The sequence below is a fragment of the Hyla sarda genome, chromosome 1 (assembly GCF_029499605.1).
Source record: "Hyla sarda isolate aHylSar1 chromosome 1, aHylSar1.hap1, whole genome shotgun sequence".
NCBI lineage: Eukaryota > Metazoa > Chordata > Amphibia > Anura > Hylidae > Hyla > Hyla sarda.
The window spans coordinates 55,666,272-55,691,268 of NC_079189.1; the positions used below are offsets into that span (position 1 = coordinate 55,666,272).

General features: G+C 47.9%; 1 protein-coding gene and 1 long non-coding RNA gene across 10 annotated transcripts in view; one reads left to right on the top strand and one right to left on the bottom strand.

Annotated features, from left to right (window-relative positions):
* LOC130353397 (uncharacterized) overlaps positions 1-9,735 on the top strand; it is a 143,234-nt gene extending 133,499 nt beyond the window's left edge. For 2 of the 9 annotated variants that reach the window (XM_056555059.1, XM_056555058.1), the window contains 3 exons: positions 507-649; positions 1,771-1,807; positions 9,193-9,735. In XM_056555059.1, the coding sequence (XP_056411034.1) occupies positions 507-649; positions 1,771-1,807; positions 9,193-9,314 (302 nt within the window). In that variant the 3' untranslated portion in view covers positions 9,315-9,735. The remainder of the gene's footprint in view (positions 1-506; positions 650-1,770; positions 1,808-9,192) is intronic. The other 7 variants (XM_056555061.1, XM_056555062.1, XM_056555064.1 and 4 more) reach the window with 5 other exon arrangements.
* On the bottom strand, positions 26-21,227 carry LOC130353559 (uncharacterized). Its single transcript, XR_008888436.1, has 3 exons — positions 20,424-21,227; positions 10,823-11,061; positions 26-597 (listed from the first exon to the last, which is right to left on the bottom strand). It is a non-coding gene; the product is annotated as an uncharacterized LOC130353559 (long non-coding RNA).
* Between the last annotated feature and the right edge of the window lie 3,770 nt (positions 21,228-24,997).

The window sequence follows — 24,997 nt, forward strand, 5'->3', positions numbered from 1 at the left end:
AATTTCCACCTAATTCATCCTACATGACATGTCCACAAGAGTGCACCAAAATCTTTTGACTCTTGTCAACTTTCTTAGGATAGTAGCTGTACCATTAATACTACGAATGGTAAGGCAAAATCCATGCCGGTATTACCTACTAATTGAAAAACACTGAGTAAAGCTGAATTGGAAAAGAACTTAGGACTGTAGTGACCAGTGTCAGGCAGCTGCTTCCAAGGCAAATAAGATCATGGGTGCATCAAAGGGGGCATAGATGCAAACGACATACAAATAGACTGCACATTATATATTGTTTACAGTTTTTGCCAACAAGTCATGGTAGAGGTAAAGCAGGTTCAAAAAAGGACAACCAGAGTAAGTGGAATGAGCAAACTATGGTAACTAGAAAAAAAAATCTACATTAGATACAAACCCCCATTTCTATATATATGAAAATGTAGCCCAAAAAATTGCCTATGTACTTACTAAGACTTTACATTTATTCATCCAATATCTTTTTGTAGACTCGTCGAAAGACCTGTGCATTCGATGTGATGGCAAGAGATTTTCAGTGACATCATTTGAAAGATATGGAGGAAGAGGATCATGCAAAAACTGGAAGAAAACAATTAATTGTGAAAGAATCAAGTTGGAAACTTTATTTAAGGTATAAGAGAAAAGGAAAAGCTTATGTAATGCTTCTACGTGTGATGCAATTACTGTAAACTCTTTCTTCTACTACTAGTTCTACTAGTACTTTAAAGCAGTACTCTGGAAAAGTAAACTTATCCCCTATCGTATGGAACCCCCACAATCTCCAGAACTGGGCCCAGCAACTTACTCAAGCTGAGATCTATCCGGCGCCCAACCTCAGAGATGATTGGGAGTGACAGCCCGCTCAGCCAATCACACCTGGAGATCACGGATGGACCAATCGATGTGGATGGGGGATAAGTTTACTTCCCAGAAGTATCCCTTTATGTGATGTAATTAATATAACATTTAAGAGTTTGAATGACAGGCCGGGTGCCTGATCAACATCTCCACCACATATTTGCAGTGTGTCGATAATTTTTTTTAGCATTTCAAAGGCCTTCAGGCCGGTCACTCGACAATCTACTAATAGAGTTTGCCTCAGGCAGGCTCTACTAGCAGAGTGCATATCTAACCAATCAATACTATGCACTCGCATGGTATTGATCAATATAAGAATTATTTATAAAGGTTTCCCTAGAGGGACTAAAAAAAAGTGTAAACAAAAATAGATAAATAAAACATTTTTAAATATACCCCTGCCCCTCCAATAAAAAAAAAGTCAAACCCTTATTCCATTTTTCAAATAAAAATATGTAAAAAAATAATAATAATAATAATAATAACAAACATCATTGGTATTGTGATACTGCCGAGTATGGAATTGTCTGATTTATTACAATATAACATTACTTAACCAAAGTGGTACTAAAGGACAACTTTTTATAGGATGCCTCTAATCATGCTCCTAGCGGCAGAATATGTCCAATAATATCTGAGCCACGTTTGAACCCATATTTCTTGCAGACTATCGTGACTTGGAGACAGAGTTACCTGGAAGTCCCATGGGATTTCAGGCGTCTCCACACCTACACTAAATACTAGATGTAGATCTGGTAGATGTCAGATGTTGACCTTACAACACATGCTATCTGCTATTCTTGCACGATCCATATAACCAAAACTTTGGTTCCAAGCTCGGCAGTGCTATACTATACTCATAAGATTTCATTGTCTTCTCACTTTGTTCAACAGGCTGGAATCCTGAAACATCCCATATGGATCAAAAAATGTAAGTGACCCTCAACATTGATTCCTCCAATTTTAACCCTATCTTCTAAACAGAATTTCATGTACAGAAGTGATGTACATATTAATCTCTAGTATATCAAATGCTAGCTAATCAATAGGGTCCGACCGATGGAACCCCCATCATTCCTAAGGACAGAGGTCAATTGTCTCCCAGTTGAATAGAATGACATGCATGTGCATGCGAGACCAGGGCTCCATTCATTCACCAAGGGGCCTCTGAACATTGCTAAGTGCTGAACTCAGCTATGTTTGGAAGCCCCATAGAGAATGAGTGGAGCGCTGGTCAGGCATTCGGTTGAACTGCCCTCTGATCAGCTAGTTATCCTCTATCTTATACACACCATGACACTCATACATGCAAAGCATAAATAGAGTGTAGTCCTGCACTCACCGTGATTCTGTACATCCGTAGAGTCCCTTCATACAGGGGGGCGAAGATAAAACAACTAATACATGCAAATACAGTATATACACACTGTTACCCATATCACCACCTTCTTTGCTCAGAGAGAGGGGTGCAACACAGCAGATCAGGCTGATCCAGCAAGCAGTGATGTGCAAGCATTGAGGTTATCCATGTAGTAAAAAAAAAAAAAAAGGGCCCTAAATGAGAAAAATGACAAACCAACAGTTACCTCTCGGATCTATGTCCAGGTTTTGGTCAGCACCCAGGTCTTCCTTTTGAAAAGCATGCCATGTGACCACCTGTCACGATGCCGGCTGGCAGGTGGTGGATCCTCTGTGCCAGAGAGGGATTGGCGTGGACCGTGCTAGAGGATCGGTTCTAAGTCACTACTGGTTTTCACCAGAGCCCGCCGCAAAGCGGGATGGTCTTGCTGCGGCGGTAGTGACCAGGTCGTATCCCCTAGCAACGGCTCAACCTCTCTGGCTGCTGAAGATAGGCGCGGTACAAGGGAGTAGACAGAAGCAAGGTCGGACGTAGCAGAAGGTCGGGGCAGGCAGCAAGGATCGTAGTCAGGGGCAACGGCAGAAGGTCTGGAATCACAGGCAAGGAACACACAAGGAACGCTTTCACTGGCACTAGGGCAACAAGATCCGGCGAGGGAGTGAAGGGGAAGTGAGGTGATATAGGGAAGTGCACAGGTGTAAACACTAATTGGAACCACTGCACCAATCAGCGGTGCAGTGGCCCTTTAAATCGCAAAGACCCGGCGCGCGCGCGCCCTAGGGAGCGGGGCCGCGCGCGCCGGGACAGAACTGACGGGGAGCGAGTCAGGTACGGGAGCCGGGGTGCGCATCGCGAGCGGGCGCTACCCGCATCGCGGATCGCATCCCGGCCGGAGGTGGTAACGCAGCGCCCCGGGTCCGTGGAACCGACCGGGGCGCTGCAGTGAGGGAAGTGTAGCGAGCGCTCCGGGGAGGAGCGGGGACCCGGAGCGCTCGGCGTAACAGTACCCCCCCCCTTGGGTCTCCCCCTCTTCTTGGGGCCTGAGAACCTGAGGATCAGACTTTTGTCCAGGATATTGTCCTCAGGTTCCCAGGACCTCTCTTCTGGACCACAACCCTCCCAATCCACTAAAAAAAAAGTTTTTCCTCTGACCTTCTTAGAGGCCAAGATCTCTTTGACAGAGAAGATGTCCGAGGAGCCGGAAACAGGAGTGGGAGGAACAGATCTAGGAGAAAAACGGTTGAGGATGAGAGGTTTAAGAAGAGAGACGTGAAAGGCATTAGGGATACGAAGAGAAGGAGGAAGAAGAAGTTTGTAAGAGACAGGATTAATTTGACACAAAACTTTAAAAGGACCAAGATAGCGTGGTCCCAACTTATAGCTCGGGACACGGAAACGGACATATTTAGCGGAGAGCCATACCTTGTCTCCAGGGGAAAAAATGGGAGGAGCTCTTCTTTTCTTATCTGCGAATCTCTTCATGCGAGAAGAAGCCTGTAAGAGAGAATTTTGGGTCTCTTTCCATATGGTGGAAAGATCACGAGAAATTTCATCCACAGCGGGCAGACCAGAGGGCAAGGGGGTAGGGAGGGGGGGAAGAGGGTGACGGCCGTACACCACGAAAAACGGAGATTTGGAGGAAGATTCAGAGATTCTGAAATTATACGAGAATTCGGCCCAAGGTAGAAGATCTGCCCAGTCATCCTGGCGGGAGGAAACAAAATGTCGTAAATAGTCACCCAAGATCTGGTTAATTCTCTCTACTTGTCCATTGGATTGAGGATGGTATGCAGAAGAAAAATTTAATTTAATCTTGAGTTGTTTACAGAGAGCCCTCCAGAATTTAGACACAAATTGGACGCCTCTATCCGAGACGATCTGTGTAGGCAACCCGTGAAGACGAAAAATGTGTACAAAAAATTGTTTAGCCAACTGAGGCGCTGAAGGAAGACCAGGAAGAGGGATGAAATGTGCCATTTTGGAGAATCGATCAACGACCACCCAAATAACAGTGTTGCCATGGGATGGGGGTAAGTCAGTAATAAAATCCATACCAATCAGAGACCAAGGTTGTTCGGGGACAGGTAGAGGATGAAGAAAACCAGCGGGCTTCTGGCGAGGAGTCTTATCCCGGGCACAGATAGTGCAGGCTCGCACAAAGTCCACCACATCAGTCTCTAGAGTCGGCCACCAATAGAAGCGAGAGATGAGTTGCACAGATTTCTTAATGCCCGCATGACCTGCGAGATGGGAGGAGTGACCCCATTTGAGGATCCCAAGGCGTTGGCGTGGAGAAACAAAGGTCTTTCCTGGAGGAGTTTGTCTGATGGAGGCTGGAGAAGTGGAAATCAGGCAGTCAGGAGGAATGATGTGTTGAGGAGAGAGTTCAATTTCAGAGGCATCTGAGGAACGAGAGAGAGCATCGGCCCTAATGTTCTTATCAGCAGGCCGAAAGTGAATTTCAAAATTAAATCGGGCAAAGAACAGAGACCACCTGGCCTGACGAGGATTCAGCCGTTGGGCAGACTGGAGGTAGGAGAGGTTTTTGTGATCGGTGTAAATAATAACTGGAAATCTTGATCCCTCCAGCAGATGCCTCCATTCCTCAAGTGCTAATTTAATGGCTAGAAGCTCTCGATCCCCGATGGAGTAGTTCCTCTCCGCCGGAGAGAAGGTCCTGGAAAAAAAACCACAAGTAACAGCATGCCCGGAAGAGTTTTTTTGTAGAAGGACAGCTCCAGCTCCCACTGAGGAGGCATCAACCTCCAATAGGAAGGGTTTAGATGGGTCAGGTCTGGAGAGCACGGGAGCCGAAGAAAAGGCAGACTTGAGTCGTTTAAAGGCGTCTTCCGCTTGAGGAGGCCAAGACTTGGGATCGGCATTTTTTTTTGTTAAAGCCACAATAGGAGCCACAATGGTAGAAAAATGTGGAATAAATTGCCTGTAATAATTGGCGAACCCCAAAAAACGTTGGATGGCACGGAGTCCGGAGGGGCGTGGCCAATCCAAGACGGCAGAGAGTTTATCTGGGTCCATTTGTAGTCCCTGGCCAGAGACCAAGTATCCTAGAAAAGGAAGAGATTGGCATTCAAACAGACATTTCTCTATTTTGGCATAGAGTTGATTATCACGAAGTCTCTGAAGAACCATACGGACATGCTGGCGGTGTTCTTCAAGATTGGCAGAAAAAATCAGGATATCGTCCAGATATACAACAACACAGGAGTATAGGAGATCACGAAAAATTTCATTAACAAAGTCTTGGAAGACGGCAGGGGCGTTGCATAGACCAAAGGGCATGACCAGATACTCAAAGTGTCCATCTCTGGTGTTAAATGCCGTTTTCCATTCATCCCCCTCTCTGATGCGGATGAGATTATAAGCACCTCTTAAGTCCAGTTTGGTAAAAATATGGGCACCTTGGAGACGATCAAAGAGTTCAGAGATGAGGGGTAGGGGGTAGCGGTTCTTAACCGTGATTTTATTAAGACCGCGGTAGTCAATGCAAGGACGTAGAGAGCCATCTTTTTTGGACACAAAGAAAAATCCGGCTCCGGCAGGAGAGGAGGATTTACGGATAAAGCCCTTTTTTAAATTTTCTTGGACGTATTCAGACATGGCAAGAGTCTCTGGGACGGACAGAGGATAGATTCTGCCCCGGGGTGGAGTAGTGCCCGGGAGGAGGTCAATGGGACAATCATAAGGCCTGTGAGGAGGTAGAGTCTCAGCTTGTTTTTTGCAAAAAACGTCCGCAAAGTCCATATAGGCCTTAGGGAGACCGGTTACATGAGGAAGCACAGGGACACGGCAAGGTTTACTGGGAACCGGTTTTAAGCAGTCCTTGGAACAAGAGGGCCCCCAACTCTTGATCTCCCCAGTGGACCAATCCAGGATTGGGGAATGGAGTTGAAGCCAGGGAAGTCCAAGAAGGATTTCAGAAGTGCAATTGGGGAGGACCAACAGTTCAATCCTCTCGTGATGCGATCCGATGCGCATTAGAAGGGGCTCCGTGCGGAAACGTATAGTACAGTCCAATCTTTCATTGTTTACACAATTGATGTAGAGGGGTCTGGCGAGACTGGTCACCGGGATGTTGAACCTGTTGACGAGAGAGGCCAAGATAAAATTTCCTGCAGATCCAGAGTCCAAGAAGGCCACAGCAGAGAAGGAGAAGGCAGAGGCAGACATCCGCACAGGCACCGTAAGACGTGGAGAAGCAGAGTAGACATCAAGGACTGTCTCACCTTTGTGCGGAGTCAGCGGACGTCTTTCCAGGCTGGGAGGACGGATAGGACAATCCTTCAGGAAGTGTTCGGTACTAGCACAGTACAGGCAGAGATTCTCCATGCGGCGTCGTGTCCTCTCTTGGGGTGTCAGGCGAGACCGGTCGACCTGCATAGCCTCCACGGCGGGAGGCACAGGAACAGGTTGCAGGGGACCAGAGGAGAGAGGAGCCGGGGAGAAGAAACGCCTCGTGCGAACAGAGTCCATATCCTGGCGGAGCTCCTGACGCCGTTCGGAAAAACGCATGTCAATGCGAGTGGCAAGATGGATGAGTTCATGTAGGTTAGCAGGGATTTCTCGTGCGGCCAGAACATCTTTAATGTTGCTGGATAGGCCTTTTTTAAAGGTCGCGCAGAGTGCCTCATTATTCCAGGATAATTCTGAAGCAAGGGTACGGAACTGTACGGCATACTCGCCAACGGAAGAATTACCCTGGACCAGGTTCAACAGGGCAGTCTCAGCAGAAGAGGCTCGGGCAGGTTCCTCAAAGACACTTCGAATTTCCGAGAAGAAGGAGTGTACAGAGGCAGTGACGGGGTCATTGCGGTCCCAGAGCGGTGTGGCCCAAGCCAGGGCTTTTCCAGACAGCAGGCTGACTACGAAAGCCACCTTAGACCTTTCAGTGGGGAACTGGTCCGACATCATCTCCAAGTGTAATGAACATTGGGAAAGAAAGCCACGGCAAAACTTAGAGTCCCCATCAAATTTATCCGGCAAGGATAGTCGTATTCCAGAAGCGGCCACACGCTGCAGAGGAGGTACAGGAGCTGGCGGAGGAGATGATTGCTGGAGCTGTGGTAGTAACTGTTGTAGCATAACAGTCAGTTGAGACAGCTGTTGGCCTTGTTGCGCAATCTGTTGTGACTGCTGGGCGACCACCGTGGTGAGGTCAGCGACAACTGGCAGAGGAACTTCAGCGGGATCCATGGCCGGATCTACTGTCACGATGCCGGCTGGCAGGTGGTGGATCCTCTGTGCCAGAGAGGGATTGGCGTGGACCGTGCTAGAGGATCGGTTCTAAGTCACTACTGGTTTTCACCAGAGCCCGCCGCAAAGCGGGATGGTCTTGCTGCGGCGGTAGTGACCAGGTCGTATCCCCTAGCAACGGCTCAACCTCTCTGGCTGCTGAAGATAGGCGCGGTACAAGGGAGTAGACAGAAGCAAGGTCGGACGTAGCAGAAGGTCGGGGCAGGCAGCAAGGATCGTAGTCAGGGGCAACGGCAGAAGGTCTGGAATCACAGGCAAGGAACACACAAGGAACGCTTTCACTGGCACTAGGGCAACAAGATCCGGCGAGGGAGTGAAGGGGAAGTGAGGTGATATAGGGAAGTGCACAGGTGTAAACACTAATTGGAACCACTGCACCAATCAGCGGTGCAGTGGCCCTTTAAATCGCAAAGACCCGGCGCGCGCGCGCCCTAGGGAGCGGGGCCGCGCGCGCCGGGACAGAACTGACGGGGAGCGAGTCAGGTACGGGAGCCGGGGTGCGCATCGCGAGCGGGCGCTACCCGCATCGCGGATCGCATCCCGGCCGGAGGTGGTAACGCAGCGCCCCGGGTCCGTGGAACCGACCGGGGCGCTGCAGTGAGGGAAGTGTAGCGAGCGCTCCGGGGAGGAGCGGGGACCCGGAGCGCTCGGCGTAACACCACCGAAGCCAATCAGTGTCCCTTGGTGGTATCCTGCATGTAGGATACTTGACTGCTATGTCCACTGATTGGCTGTGGCACTCACATGTCACTGCTTCAAAACGGAACCGGGTGCCGATTGGAGCCTGAACTATTATTTGGGGTCCTCCTGAAAACTTTCTCTCTATTCATCTTAGTATTTCTCTCAGTGTTCGCACCCCCTGCAATCAGACACTTAAGGGATACATTTTACTGTAGTATTCCTTTAAAGTGCTTCCCATCCCTCTTCTTCTCTTCCTGTCATCTGCTTGTGATAGTGAACCTTCCATTAAAACTGTTCACAGAGAAGGAGATACATACATACAGTAAATGTTGAAGTTTGAGAGCAGCAGTGATGAGCCAAGAGGATTTAGGGGATGCATTGACATAGCACTGAACAGTGTAATCGGCCAACTACTTCTAAAGTCTGCCAGAAGGCAGACCATATAAGAAGATCACTGAAGCGGCCATGGAGCTGGTGATTGGAGCTCCGGCCACCATCTTAATTCATCTCAAAGCTCTCCTTATGCTTCAGATGGGGTGATCAGTATTGATTATGGCCTCTGAAGGGTTAATGGTGGGCATCAGCGTGATCACTGATGTCTGCCATTGGCAGGGGTTTCCCACAATCTCGGAAGAGACTCAGGATTTGCATGTACATCCTGTTGTGCAAAGTACCAGGTAGCCAGGGCACACAGGTACATCCTGCGTCATCTAGGGGTTAAAGAAGTAGTGCCAGCATTATCACTATTTCTTTGACTTCTTTTCAATGGAACTGAGTTGCAATGCCACACACAACCTGAGGGCAGAAATAAACTCAGTTTTTCTATTCCTGGATAATCCCTCTAATCCCATAACTCCCCCTCTTGTGTATGACCTTGATGCTGCCTCCTGCTGGTAGCAAAACTAAGCTCAAATAAAATATCTCTCTACACCACATTTACAGCACAGTGTGATACTGATGGCAATGTGATCCATTTATAACACATATGTCATGTATTTATCTAGCGACGAGTCCAGAATGCAATGTGAAAAGTTTGGTCGGCCCACATCAGCTTGAAGTAAAGAAAGCAAAAGTGAAACTTGAGACAAGATGGCAGACAATTTTAGACAACAACTTTTCTAAGTGAAAAAAAAAGTCAAAAAACCCAAGGGAGGAGTGATACTTTTCACATATCCAGCTTACAGGTGAAGAGCTATTACTATATACAGTATGGGAGGTATTGGGCCTGTTTAAAGGGGTACTCCACTGGAAAACATTTTTTTGTGTGAGAGAAAAATTACGTGATTTAACTTCAGCAACCAATCACATCTCAGCTAACGAGCTCTGGTAAAGTGAAAGCTGAGCTGTGATTGGTTGTTGTGGGAAAATCACTCCACTTTTACTCTCACATTTGATAAATCTGGGCAATAGAGATTTGCAAATTACTTCTATTTAAAAATCTTAACCCTTCCAGTACTTATCAGCTGCTGTATGCTCCACATGAAGCTCTTTTCTTTTTGAATTTCCTTTCTGTCTGACCACAGTGCTCTCTGCTGACACCTCTGTCCATTTTAGGAACTGTACAGAGCAGGAGAGGTTTGCTTTGGGGATTTGCTTGTACTTTGGAAAGTTCCTAAAATGGACAGAGGTGTCAGCAGAGAGTCCTGTGGTCAGACAGAAAGGGCATTCAAAAAGAAAAGAACTTCCTGTGGAGAATATAGCAGCTGATAAGTATATATATATGGTTTTCCAGTGGAGTACCCCTTTAAGCCTTCATTTTATTAATTTTCATTGGAAAAAAAACACTTGTGTAATATTGTGACTAAAGACTATAATAATGGATAATATGGACCACACGGCAACATTTCTATACACTTTACCTGTGAATTAAAGAGAAGGGAAAATAAGCAATACGGGAGGTCTGGATATTGGGTTTGGGTTTTGTTTTAATAATAAAGCCTATATGTACTGCTTGTTTTCCGCTTGTATTTACAGGTGGAATAGAGATATCTAAAGTATAGCTACTGTTATACAGCAGCATTAATACTTTTCTTAACTTGATAAGACTTTGGTGCTCATTTTCTTACAACCAACCAACATTTTATTGTTCGCCACAAAGATGTAAACATGTTAGCCGTCTGTTTCCACCACTAAAAAACCATTCACACTCATGTATACAGATGCACCCCCTAGTGGTGGCAAATGGACAATTATATTTTTAAAATAATATTTGTGCAGCAACATAGAATTGGAACAGCACATAAACCTCAATAAATTACAAGGGTTTTTTTTAAAGTATTTTTATACCAATTAGTAGAAGTATTGTCTGTGATGATGTCAAGTTACCCAGGCTGTATTGTGTCAAAGATAGCTCAAATTTAGCGCACACATTGATGTATAGTTGTGTACATAACCCCAGAAATCATTGCCGTGTTGTGCTTCATAATATGAGCCTGTTATGTGGTGCAAAATTGGAATAGATCACAGTATTCAAATCTGTACATGCATTTTGTAAATGTATAAAGATTTTTATTATAAGACTGTGTGTGTGTCTCTTCTTTCATATTTGGAAGCAACAAAAATATTTGTGAGTTCTGTTCATTGTTTGAGCCGGAAGAAGCGTACATCGCGAAACGTTGCAATGTTATCACGCACCTGTATTTGTCCTGAAGAATAAAGCTGCATTGGATCTTCTAAGTGAGTTGCCGTCCTTTCTGTTCTATGTTTGGACTTTCTGCATGTTCTACATTATAGGACCGGGCATCACTTTATCAGCATGACGGACAAGCGGCTTTGGTTTACGGTGTAGCGGAGCAGTCAGCATTTGGCCATATTCAGGTTGGTGGTAGCGGTGCCAGCTAATGCCTTCTTTGTGCTGCTGTTCATTGTTTGTCCTGTATAAAAGATTGTGAATTAGTTTTCTTCCTTCTTTCCAAACCTAAAGGCAGACACCCATCTATAGGGAGCTGTATGATAGGGGGAAAGGTTTATTCCCCCTTATCAGTACAGAGCTGGGTGCTGGTTGGCTTGAGAGATGCCTTAAAGGGAAACTGACAGTAGGGTCACCCACACTAACCTGAGGTAGATAGTGCGAGTAACACTCTAACACTTCTTACTAGATAAAAAATCGGTGCATCCGTTCAGGAGATATTCATTTGTTACTAATATGGTATTTTCTTCTTATGTGCACTGGCCCTGCTGAATATGCAGTGCTTTCTCCTGCCCACTCCAGTGATATTTCTCCTATCGGACAATTATCAGCCGGAGAAAGCATTGCAGCAGCAGCAGCCGCCTCCATTGCACATAAGCAGAAATGACCATACTAGCAAAAAGATAATTATCTCCTGAATGACTGCACCAATTTTCACCCAGTAAAAAGCATTATAAACATGGTCACCCGCACTATCTACCTGTATATTCAGACGCTGCTGTTTTTTTCCCTTTAAGTTGTGCATACACCTTATACCAAAGTCATATGAACCTGCTGTTGCCGGCGGGGTTCTGCCAAGTCTCTAAAGTCATCATCTGTCAGTGCAGAGAAGAATTGGGTGTGATATATTTTAGACGCACCAGAACTCTTTGGCTGCAAATAACCCCTCCCTACAGGGATAAAGTAAGGTCTGTATAGGGCTTTTGACTCTGAATCTGTACATACCTCCCATTAGATAATTGACCCCTCCAGAACCAAGATATCAAGGTTTGACAAGACATGCATGTGGTGCCCAATTATGGGAGTGCTGTGTGTAGGGTGTTTGGATATGATCGTGCCTCCAGGGGACCATTAACCTACATGGTCCGAGGATAGGACAGTCTCTTCTGGGCCAGGCGCGGGTTAATAAATACACCGATGCCAGGTTACGGGTAACTGTCTTTACTCAGGCAGGAGTAGATGTTACAATCCTCACAGCGCAGATTAGAGTAGAGGAGATGCAGAATAACCCTTGGGAGCCCTGTTGACTGTTAGTATTTTACACCCACTTGACTTTACTAGTTGCAGGCTTTGTGCCTCCCATGCTGACTAGGGTTCTGATAGTGTCCACTTAATGCTACACCGCCAGGTTATGAACTAGCACTGTGTGGCCCATTTGACTTACCTGGTGTTGTGCTCACAGTTAGGAATTTCTGACTCCTCCTGGGCGGGGAACACTTGCAAAATGGCGCGGTCGCTTGCTTAAAGATTTATTTGGGGCTTTCCTTGAATTACCTCACAGTCCGGCTGTCTCTTCTCCACAATGCAACTCACACTGAGCTCTGCACTCCCCACTAAAACAAACTAAACTGAATAACTCCTTCCCCCTACACTATATATATGGCCTAGCTAGGGGGCCTCCCATTGGGCAATCAGGGTCACATGGGTACTCTACATCATCCTTACAGATATCCTGTACATTTCTTAAAGGTACAGTGCAAAATAATATAAATTAACAGACAAAGATTACAATGAATATCACAGCATCACCTGAGCAGCAGGGCCTAGAGCAGGCACCTGAAGCAATGTTTAATTAGGCCTTAGAGCCCACTGGGCCATACCCACAGCTGTTAGAGCACAGCACAGTTATGGTCAGTGAATCAGGCATCACCTGTGAAAGAATAAGGAAATCCTGAAAACATAACCTGGGGGGTCTTGAGGGCTGCGCTTGAAAAGCATTTCTCTATGCCATGATGGTAAAAGAGGTGGCAATCACATCAGGGAAAGCTGGAGTATCTATCCATCTGCCCCATATGCGTTTGGGGACCCTTACTCTTCAGGTATACAATTCTCTCTAACGATATAACATTATTAGTTTTAGAAATTAACTCTTGTAAGGGTGGAGGAGCAGACTGAATCCAAATGGGTCGCAATAACCTTCCTAGCTTAGTATAATAATCTCTGATCATAGGTACAGATCTTAATTTGCCGCTGTACCCACTCCTTGATTCACCCACTGGTAGGACCTCCATCTCAGACTTAGCCCTCCGGACGATTAGAAACAAATTACGAGACTTAGAACTGACGGACACATGGCGCTCTCTGCACCCATCTGAGAAAACGTACTTGTTTTATTCGAATCCACATGTCTCCTCACATCGCTTAGACTATATCTTCTGTCACGACAGTCTACTCCATGCTGTACATTCCTCAGAAATTGGACCGAGAACACTATCAGACCACGCACCTGTTACGCCGAGCGCTCCGGGTCCCTGCTCCTCCCCGAAGCGCTCGCGGCGTTTCTCTCCCTGCAGCGCCCCGGTCAGACCCGCTGACCGGGAGCCCTGCACTGACATGGCCGGCAGGGATGCGATTCGCATAGCGGGACGCGCCCGCCCGCGAATCACATCCCAGGTCACTTACCTGTCCCGGTCCCCGGCTGTCATGCTCTGGCGCGCGCGGCTCCGCTCTCTAGGGCGCGCGCACGCCAGCGCTCTGAGATTTAAAGGGCCAGTGCACCAATGATGGTGCCTGGCCCAATCACCCTGATTAGCTTGCACCTGTTCCTTACCCTACTTATACCTCACTTCCCCTGCACTCCCTTGCCGGATCTTGTTGCCTTGTGCCTTGAGAAAGCTTTACTGTGTTACCCATACTGTGTTCCAGACCTCCTGCTATTCCACCATTGACTACGAACCTTGCCGCCTGTCCCGACCTTCTGCTACGTCTGACCTTGCTCTTGTCTACTCCCTTGTACCGCGCTTATCTCAGCAGTCAGAGAGGTTGAGCCGTTCCCAGTGGATACGACCTGGTTGCTACCGCCGCTGCAAGACCATCCCGCTTTGCGGCGGGCTCTGGTGAATACCAGTAGCAGCTTAGAACCGGTCCACTGACACGGTCCACGCCAATCCCTCTCTGGCACAGAGGATCCACCTCCAGCCTGACGAATCGTGACAGTAGATCCGGCCATGGATCCCGCTGAGGTTCCCCTGCCAGTTGTCTCTGACCTCACCACGGTGGTCGCCCAGCAATCCCGACAGATCGCCCATCTAAGTCACCAGCTGTCGGAAGTGTCCACCATGGTACAGCAACTTCAGTCGCAGCTACAGCATCTGCAACAGCAGCTACCATCTCCTCCAACAGCTCCTGCACCTCCTCCGCAGCGAGTGGCCGCTCCTAACCTCCGCTTGTCCCTGCCGGACAAATTTGATGGGGACTCTAGACTCTGCCGTGGTTTTCTGTCACAATGTTCCCTTCATTTGGAGATGTTGTCGGACCAATTTCCTACAGAACGGTCGAAGGTGGTTTTCGTAGTCAGTCTCCTGTCTGGGAAGGCTTTGTCTTGGGCCACACCGCTCTGGGACTGCGATGACCCTGTCACCACCTCTGTACACTCCTTCTTCTCTGAGGTTCGCAGTGTCTTCGAGGAACCAGCCCGAGCTTCTTCTGCCGAGACTGCCCTGCTGAACCTGGTCCAGGGTAATTCTTCAGTAGGCGAGTACGCCATCCGATTTCGTACTCTCGCTTCCGAATTATCTTGGAACAACGAGGCTCTCTGCGCGACCTTTAAAAAAGGCCTATCCAGTAACATCAAAGATGTGCTGGCCGCACGAGAGATTCCTGCCAACCTGCATGAACTTATCCATTTGGCCACCCGCATTGACATACGTTTTTCGGAAAGACACCAGGAACTCCGCCAGGAAAAAGACCTTAATCCCTGGGCACCTCTCTCTCGGTATCCCTTGCAATCTACCCCTGTGCCTCCCGCCGAGGAGCCTATGCAAGTAGATCGGTCTCGCCTGACTATTGAAGAGAGGTCTCACCGTAGGGATAAAAATCTATGTCTGTACTGCGCTAGTACCGAACATTTCTTGGTGAATTGCCCTATTCGTCCTCCACGTCTGGAAAATGCACGCACGCAACCTGCTCATGTGGGCCTGGCGTCTCTTGGTACGGAGTCTGCTTCTCCATCTCTCTCTGTGCCCGTACGGATTTCTCCTTCTGCCAACTCCTCCTTCTCTGCTGTGGCCGTCTTGGACTCTGGTTCTTCTGGAAATTTTATTCTGGCCTCTTTGCTTGATACGTACTGCATCCCGGTGACCCGTCTCATCAAGCCGCTCTATATTTCTTCGGTCAACGGGGTCAAGCTGCACTGCACTGTGCGTTATCGCCCCTGCTTATGAACATTGGACCACATCTCGAGGAAATTGAATTTTTGGTTTTGCCCGGCTGTACCTCTGAAATCCTCCTCGGTCTGCCATGGCTCCAGCACCATTCTCCCACCCTTGACTGGACCACCGGGGAGATCAAGAATTGGGGTCCTGCTTGCCGCAAGGAGTGCCTCACGTCTGCTCCCAGCCCCGTCTGTCGGTCCTCAGTGTCTCCTCCTGTGCCTGGTCTCCCCAAGGCCTGTCAGGACTGTGCCGTGCCCCCTCATAGTCCCCGTCCTGGTGACACTCCGCCCCGTGCCAAGCCTCACCCTCTGCCCCCCCTCCCCATTCCCACTCCTTCTGACCGGTCTGCCATTCATGTTTATACCCAGGACTTCACTGTCCCCCAGAAGGAGACTCTACAATCGCTCCGGATGTCCTCGTCCTCTGTGGAGCGACATCCCGACAAAAAGAGGGGGAGACCTAAGGGGGGGGGGTACTGTTACGCCGAGTGCTCCGGGTCCCTGCTCCTCCCCGAAGCGCTTGTGGCGTTTCTCTCCCTGCAGCGCCCCGGTCAGACCCGCTGACCGGGAGCGCTGCACTGACATGGCCGGCGGGGATGCGATTCGCATAGCGGGACGCGCCCGCCGCGAATCGCATCCCAGGTCACTTACCTGTCCCGGTCCCCGGCTGTCATGCTCTGGCGCGCGCGGCTCCGCTCTCTAGGGCGCGCGCGCCAGCGCTCTGAGATTTAAAGGGCCAGTGCACCAATGATGGTGCCTGGCCCAATCACCCTGATTAGCTTGCCCTACTTATACCTCACTTCCCCTGCACTCCCTTGCCGGATCTTGTTGCCTTGTGCCTTGAGAAAGCTTTACTGTGTTACCCATACTGTGTTCCAGACCTCCTGCTATTCCACCATTGACTACGAACCTTGCCGCCTGTCCCGACCTTCTGCTACGTCTGACCTTGCTCTTGTCTACTCCCTTGTACCGCGCTTATCTCAGCAGTCAGAGAGGTTGAGCCGTTGCCAGTGGATACGACCTGGTTGCTACCGCCGCTGCAAGACCATCCCGCTTTGCGGCGGGCTCTGGTGAATACCAGTAGCAACTTAGAACCGGTCCACTGACACGGTCCACGCCAATCCCTCTCTGGCACAGAGGATCCACCTCCAGCCTGCCGAATCGTGACAGCACCTGTCCACACGGTCATTTCATTACCACACTTACCCACGCGCGCTAGGACTTGGAGGCTCAATGAGTCGCTCTTGACAGACCCGATAATACTAGCAGACTTATCTTCGCAGCTGACTGACTACTTCACCATTAATGACACTCCAGAGGTCTCCTACACTTCGGTGTGGGAGGCTCACAAGGCCTATAGACGAGGCCTCCTCATCGCAACTGGCACGAAAGTTAAGAAGGAAAGGATGGCTCAGATCTCTCAGCTGCTTCAAAAGATAGCAGAATTGGAAAGGTTGGGTTCGCATACAAGAGCACGGACATCTGACAGCTCCTCTAGCGGGGAACTGGCTTCCTTGCGGGATAAATTGAAAGACATTTTGTCCAGACAACACGCTGACCAAGTGATTAGGTACCAGCAAAAGTTATTCTTGCACGGCAACAAAGGTGGCCGCCTAATGTCGGCATACGGACACAGACATGGTTGCGGAGACTTTCCGTGACTTTTACAAATCGTTATATAATCTGTACCCTTCACCTTCATTTTTGACTGATCGAGCTCAGACGATTGATACTTTTTTGGTTAAATTGAATCTCCCTAGACTGGACGAGGTAGATGGCGAGGGGCTGCTTAGGCCTTGTACGGCAGAGGAGATAGATGGCATCCTTAAGTCCTTTCCTACAGGGAAAAGCCCGGGACCGGATGGCCTGAGCTTACAGTATTATAAAAAATTCCTACCGGTCTTGCTCCCAAATATCACGAAATGGTGTAATGCACTGCTATCATCCCAAAAGAGGGCAAGGACGCTCTTCTATGCTCCAATTATAGGCCCATTTCGCTCCTGAACATGGACCTAAAAATTTGGGCAAAGCTGATATCTACGAGGATTAGCTCCTTGCTATCAGATCTCATACATGTAGATCAAACTGGGTTTGTTAGAGGTAGGGAAGGCAAACACAATGCACTGAGAGTAATGCACGCCATTTCTTACGCCACTCAAAAAAACATCCCTCTCCTCCTTCTCGGCACCGATGCCGAGAAGGCGTTTGATAGAGTGGCGTGGGATTATATGAGACAAACTCTCCTTAGATTCAATTTCCCTCCACAGTTTATTACTGCCATCATGTCCTTATACTCAAGCCCGAGTGCCCGAGTGAGGGTTATTGGGGCCCTCTCAGATCCTTTTCTTATACGAAACGGAACCAGACAGGGCTGCCCGCTGTCCCCAACATTGTACATTTTAGTAATGGAGACGCTGCTTCAGGCTCTGAGACAGGACGGAGAGATTAAGGGGCTGGTGGTGGAGGGTAGGACACACCTTACGGCTGCTTTTGCTGATGATCTGCTTATCATGATCACCAACCCGGAAATCGCCTTGCCCTGAATCCAGTGCATTATTGAGGAGTATGGAGCCTTGTCAAGTTTCAAGGTCAACTACACGAAATCAGAAATATTAAACGTTACGGTACCTCAACGCAGAGTGTCCTTGCTTCAATCCACATCCCCCTACCGCTGGCCTACCAAGAGCATCACCTACCTAGGTGTGGCGGTTCCGCCGAACCTGCATAATCTATTTGACTTAAACTATGCCCCAATGTTTTCTAAATTGAAGGCTAGAATTGAAGCATACAAACTCCCGTTTTTATCTTGGGTGGGTAGGAGGAACCTCCTTCAAACTTACATTGTCCCCTCGGTCCTCTACTTGCTACGGATGGTGCCCATTGCCCTACCCCAGTGGTACCTCGCGAAGTGGAGACAGTTGTTCCCCACCTTTGTGTGGTCGGCAGACGCCCCCGCTTGGCTCGCTCACTCCTTCTCAGGTCAAAGACGACTGGAGGCATTGGCATGCCGGATGTCCCACTGATGTATAGGGCCAATCACCTTCACCGTTGGGTCGAAATAGCTTCAGGGACCAGTCTCTTGGGTGACACTTTGCTTGAGGGTGCCCAGCTGCAGACTCAGGGACTCACTGCAGACAGGCACATATGGCTCCCCAACCCTGCGTCCATCTCCAAGATAAGTAACCCTCTACTGGGGGGAACACTCAAGGTCAAATATCAATGGGACAGAGACTTACAGACACAAAGGACAGACTGATGTCCCCACTTATGCCAGGCTCGCTGATTCCCTATGTGGTACACCCAGACTTGACTGAAGCTGATGACATGGGGACATATTTCAGAGGAGTGCCCATTAAGGACATGTTTCCTGACAATCAACCCCCCTCCATGACTAATCTGACTACCATTGTCCCGCATTTTAAGGCCCATTTTCTACACACACGTATACTACAGGAGACCTGCCAGTCTTTTGTAAAGGTATGTGTCATAGGTGAAGACCCGTCTTGGCTTGACAAATTACTGTTGCTGGCCCCAGGTATGAAGCCCAAATTTTCGAATTACAGCACCTCTCTGAGAGAGGCGAAGCAGGGTGTGAACCCCCTGTTTTTGAAGTCATGGGAGGACGAGTTGGGCTGTAGACTTACAGGCCGTGATCGTGTGCTTATCCTGCGGAATTCCCATGGCTTCTCCAGGTGCGTGAAAATCCAAGAAAGTCATTACAAGTTGGTAGCGAGATGGTACAGGACCCCTGAGAGATGGTTTCACTGGGGCTTAACTACCACGCCTGCGTGCTGGAGGTGCCGTGGGGATGAGGGCACCCTCTCCCACCTGTGGTGGTCTTGCCCTAAGATTGTACAATGCTGGGGGAAGTGAATTCGATCATAGATAAAGTGATGGGTGTACACGTTCACCTAACCCCTGAGGCAGTGTTGCTGGGACTGCCGAACGACTCATGCCCCTTGAGCAAGAAATCTCTGGTAGCTCATTTGATAGAAGCTGCGAAATTGTTGGTTCCAATACACTGGCGAAGCGAGGACCCTCCTACGGTGGCGCAGTGGGTAGACAAGGTTTCGCAAATATGTAGACTAGAGGAGCTGTCCAGTTGGAGTGACCGCTCCTATGAACAATATTGGTGCACCTGGGCACCTTGGCTGAACTTCAGGGACTCTGAAATTACAACACTGGTTGCAGGTCAGTCATGAACATACTGCCTATACAGTTCCAAACTGTGGCTCTCCATACCCATTCCATAATACTCCCCCCCCCCCCCCTCCCCTCCCCTCCCTTTTTTCCCACTTCTACCTCTTCATCCTTTTACCCATTTCTTTTGCTGTATCCATACTCTCTTCTAATATATATTAGACTTTCTCTCCTTTTCTCACTATCTAATTCTTCCTCTTCTCTTGCTATGTTCACTACTAAACTGTCTTTTTAATAAAAGCCTTTACTTTAGTCACAATTGCACTCTAAACTACTAGTTGGTCCTGCATTGAGTATGACTTGCCTGCAGAAGTGATACAATTCCGAACACCTACTAAGAGACGCCACCCTGAGCTGAAGTTATCTCGGTGTTGCCTAGATACTCTATGTGAAATTATTCTTTAAACTGGAGTGCGATTTACAAGTTGCCTTACTTGAAGTTATATTTCTTGTATGCTGTCCTGTTATACTTTTGAAAATAAAGCATTGATAAAAAAAAAAAAGATGATCCACAGGTTGAAGTAGCTGAGGTTGATAATGTGGTCAATGAATGAGATGTAACTAAGGGTGGTAACAGCGGCAAATCATGTTTTTATCCGGTCGGCATTTGGATAAATCTAAACTACAAGTAGTATGTTCTGTATTGGCAGATGTATGTGGCAAACAATTTTTATATAGAGGTTTAATGAGTGATGAATCATGTGATGTCGCAAAGGTGGTAAGGGTCTTATTCAGACTAGATGTTTGGTCAGGTTTTACTGCAGTTTCCAGTGTCTCCTTGAATTTCGGAAGTACTGGAGTGGAAATTTTAGTGGATTTCTGGCTAGAGGAATTTCTAAATTTCTTAATAAGTTTCATTTCTCGCTTGCTAAAGAATTGAAACTTTCTGCTATTGGCTAAAATTGGTAGATACGCCCTTCGCTTTTATATACCAATGCTTTGTAGTAATAAACATCAGAGTGTGTTCTTCATACCTACTTGTCTGTCATCTTTTCCTATGAGGGAGACACTCTCCTGGCGCCAGGGAAGGTTACGCAAACCAAGGTGGAACCAGGGCACTATATGCCAGGGGCAGGAGTAGCAGCAGATCCTTTCACCGTACAGGAGCTCTGCAGAATATTATCACCCTGCAGATAATAGGAAAGAATACAGCACTGATCAGATCAGTCACAGGAATACAAAAGGATTATAAAGGACCTGCCACCTCTTCTGACATGTCTGGTTTAGTAACAAATCTTGGAGCATGTTTTCATAAAACTCTGCATTGTGTCAATCCTCTGTTGTTCCACCTGTTTTATTTGTGTCAAAAGGCTGTGTCCCTAAACAGTTTGGCTGTGTCCCTAAACAGTCTGGCAGAGTCCAGCTTTCAGACTTTGTAGGGAAACATCTCATAGACAAGGTGAAGGGTAACGCCCAGTTGTCAATTAGGCCTGGGACACAGGAAAACTACTAGGGCCACTACTTGATTTTATCAAGTGACAGCTGTAGTCCACAAGATTTCATGCAACTTAATAGCTAAAGAAGATGTCAGTGAAAAAAAGTTTATTCCCTATACGCAGGCTGGGGATAAGTATCTGATCTTGGTGGGTTCAACCACTTGGACCTCCTTTGATCTCCCGTAAGGGGCCCCGACTCTGCTCTATAGAGATACGGTCCCACGTAGCGCTAACGCAGCGTATTTCAGGCTGCGCAAAATGTCCTGTGTGGCAGGAAGTACGCTGCATATTCTGCACTGAGCATACACACAGGGCTAGCGACAGAGTCAGAGAGGAGGTGGGGCTGCGTGCCGGCAAGTCTGTGACACGAGGCCCCGTCCTCAAAACCTCACTGAAGACACAGCGCTGCCACCGGCTAACCCTGTGTGTATGTTAAGTGAAGAATACGCAGAGTTTTTCCTGCTGCGCAGCACATTTTGCACAGCGTGTAATACGCTGCGTTAGCACTACGTGGGACTGTAGCCTAAATGCGCGTTTCATACGCAGCACTTCAGCTGGTGGAAACACGGCCACTGCCATTCATCTCTATGGGAGAGGTTGAGACACAGGAATGCATTTGTGTTGCCGCCTCTCCCATAGAGATGAATGGAAAGGGCATGTTTTGACAGCTGACTTGCTGGGTACGAAACGTCACATGCAGGAGCAGAGCTGGGGCCCCGTTCGGGAGATTGCAGGAGGTCCCAGCAGTCAGACCCCACCCCGGCAATCAGACACTTATCCCCTATCTTGTGGATAGGGAATAAATTTTTTTGCGCTGGACATCTTTAGGCTCTGTATTATAGCTGTAGCTCCATAGTTAACCCCTAAACTACACACGGCCACAGTTTCCCTTACATCCTAACCAGTAGCACAGATGGGGTATTCCACCCCCCGCGAACGGGTTAGGACAGATGGAAGTTTATTGAATAAATTAATTAGTCAGAACACACCCACTTTACCCTGCTATAAGTAAGAGGGTTACCCTCAGTCCCCTTGTTTTTTTCTGTCCTCCCGTACAGTGGGTCAGCCTCCTAGAGCGCAGCACTGTTTGGTATCATTCTTGCAGTGCTGTCTTTTTGAGATTTAAAGCGGTACTTCCTTGCAGAAAGTACTCCATACTCTGATTGCTATACCTGCTTTCCTTTATTAACTTTCTGCGCTATGTGTTCAGGTGCCGCGCATCTCGCGACCCCAATCCGGAAGTGCGTCAGCTGCGTCTGGCGTCACTTCCTTTGTTTCTCTGTTTCGACCCGGCTCGGTTTTTAACTGTTCTATTAGGCCAAGAGGATTGGAGAACTCCAAGCACCCTCTGCACATGAGCCTTATACTAAATTCTTGCCTGATCATGTGTTACTCAGATTTATGCCATCTTTCATACCGAAAGTTCCATCATTCCAGAATATAAACCAAGTTATATCTCTTCCAGTTTTTTCTCCACATCCATCCTCAGATGAAGATAGGGCTCTTCATTGCCTTGATATCTCGAGATGCCTCCAGATCTATTTAAAAAGATCTAAGGAGTTTAGGAAGGATGAAAATCTGTTAATTCTCTTTGCAGGGTCCAAGAGAGGTCTTAAAGCTTCAAAACCCTCCATCAGTAGATGGGTAAAAGATGCCATTCGTATTTCCATGGCATCTCAAGGTATGGAGCCTCCTGAGTTTGTAAAAGCTCACTCCACCAGGTCTGTATCCACCTCCTTTGCGGAAAGGAGTCTTTGGAACATACATGCAAAGCTGCATCCTGGAGTTCACTCTCCACTTTTATCCCCCACTACAGACTTGACAGTAGATTGGCCGATTTCTCCTCATTTGGACGGACAGAATTATCTGCCGTCAGGCATGAGAACCCTCCATTATAGGGTATTCTGCTTGCCATTTCCCCATCTGTGCTACTTGTTAGGACGTAAGGGAATCGTTAATTTCTAACGATAATTTGCTTTCCCTTAGTCCTAACAGTAGCACAACTTTCCCTCCCTAGTTTAAGCTATTTTACTATTGTTAATTTTTAGTTATATATCAGACAGGAGGCTCATATCTTGCATTAATCTTTCTTCTTTAATGCCCATAGCAGAATTTTTTTATACAATTTTAAAACGTATATTAAAGAAAAAATCTTCAAAACTACAACTCCCAGCAGCCCTTTGGACTCTCTTCACCCCTCCTAGCTCGACTGGCTCCTATATAAAGGGCTGTCTGGGACATCTCCTCCTCTTTCTTTCTGCTCATGGCAGACATCAGTTAAGTGATTCAAGTTGTTTTTAATATCCTTTGGATTCCTTTTCTTGTATATTTCGTTTTATCATTCTCTACTCTATATTTACTGTAGCTTCAGATTTATCTGTATATTTCTATTTTTCTGTAACTGTATATGTATATATTTTCTCTGTCTAGATTTCTTATATTTTTCTTTTATTTAGTCCTGTGACGAGTCCTTTATAGACCGCAGACCCCTGGTTGCGGTCGGAAGGGTAAGGGGCTTCGTTCTCTATTTCCACAGATTTTCCCATCCCTGTTTTACTCACAGACGCCATCTTAGGTCCTCTGTGGCTTTCTTCCCCTTCCCCTTCTTCTCGCTGCTAAACCGCGCGCGGGAACCTTTAGGGGCGGAGTCGCATAGTCCCAGAGGCGGCCTGCCGCTCCTCCTTGCAGCCAATCATAGCGCGGCTTACCGCGCGTCTGACCAATTGCGGCACTCACGGCCGTAATCGCATGTGATTACGGCCCCGAGCGCTGTATGCTAACAACCCCTCCTTCCCCTCTCGCCATTCCGTGGCGAGCGGTGGAGGGTTTAACATCGGAGCAGTCACTGTCTGGTATTAGATAGAGCCTCAGGTATCGCTGTATATATTAACTCATTGTACCTTACCTGTCAGCTTGTTAGCTTGTCTGGTAGGAGACTGGGCTCTCTGATAAATTTATATAGATCATTCTCTCTGACATAAGAGGTCACAACCTGAATTGTGTTACTTATTATTCTAATCTATAATGGCCGGAGAATCTTCCCAGTCAGGCTTGGGGCAGGATATGCTCTCAGAAGCTCCCCTATCGGCAGCACAAATACAAGAGCTTATTAATAAATCAGTTAAGGCAGCTCTGGCGACAGTTGCTGCACCATCGGTATCTCATATGCCAGTTACTGCTGACTCTGCCAAGAAAGGCAAAGCGCTTTATAAGCGCAAACATACTGTCGCATACGACTCCCCGGCAGGGGAAGAAACATATATGCAACAGACAGAGCCCACCATGGCCTGTCACCCCGCAATGACAAACGACCCCATTCGACCCCCGGGCCTCGGGGAGTGTACTAAGAGGCATAAGTCCGTCAGGCGTTCCAAGCCTAACTCCTTCGATACGTGGGAGGAGGACTTGGCGGAGGAAGAATCTGGTGAACCAGAAGGCACAGATTCTGGGTCTGAAAATGAGGCGGGTTTACAGGCGGATTTCCCATCCACCGAACCGGGTGTCCCAGTAGAGACTATCCTGGATACTTTGGGGCAACCCTTTTTCCATCCAGAGGCCATCATACACCCCCGCTCAGGGGATTGGGCCCCCTTGCCCCAGGTGGCTGCATATATAGAATACTGGACCCGGCGAACCCTTGATCGGGTCAACCGTAATAAACTGAGGGCAGAATGCCCACGGCCTTTCCTCTCCAAGAAATTGGCCATAACTCCGGAAATAGATCCTGTCCTCATGAAGTACTTAACAAAATCCGGAAAATACTCAAAAAAGGGCATTGAAAGGTCGTTCAAGGCCATCCAAGACAGGATTTTGGACCTATTGGGTCCACTAACAAAAATCCTTAATCTTTCGGAGCAAGCAGCTTCCTCTGGTGACCCTGTGGATATCACGCAACTCAGAGGATGGGCGCAACGTGCAATGTGCATGTTGGGAACGGCGAATACCACCTGTTCCATTGAACGCAGGAGATCCATCCTCATGAAGCTGGAACCCCAGCTTTCACATTTGGCGGAAAATGAACCCGGCCCATCGGCAGAAGGCCTTCTTTTTGGGGAGGACCTTCTCAAGAATATTAATAAATTTGTAGGCCTATTTACAGGACTGGACAAAGC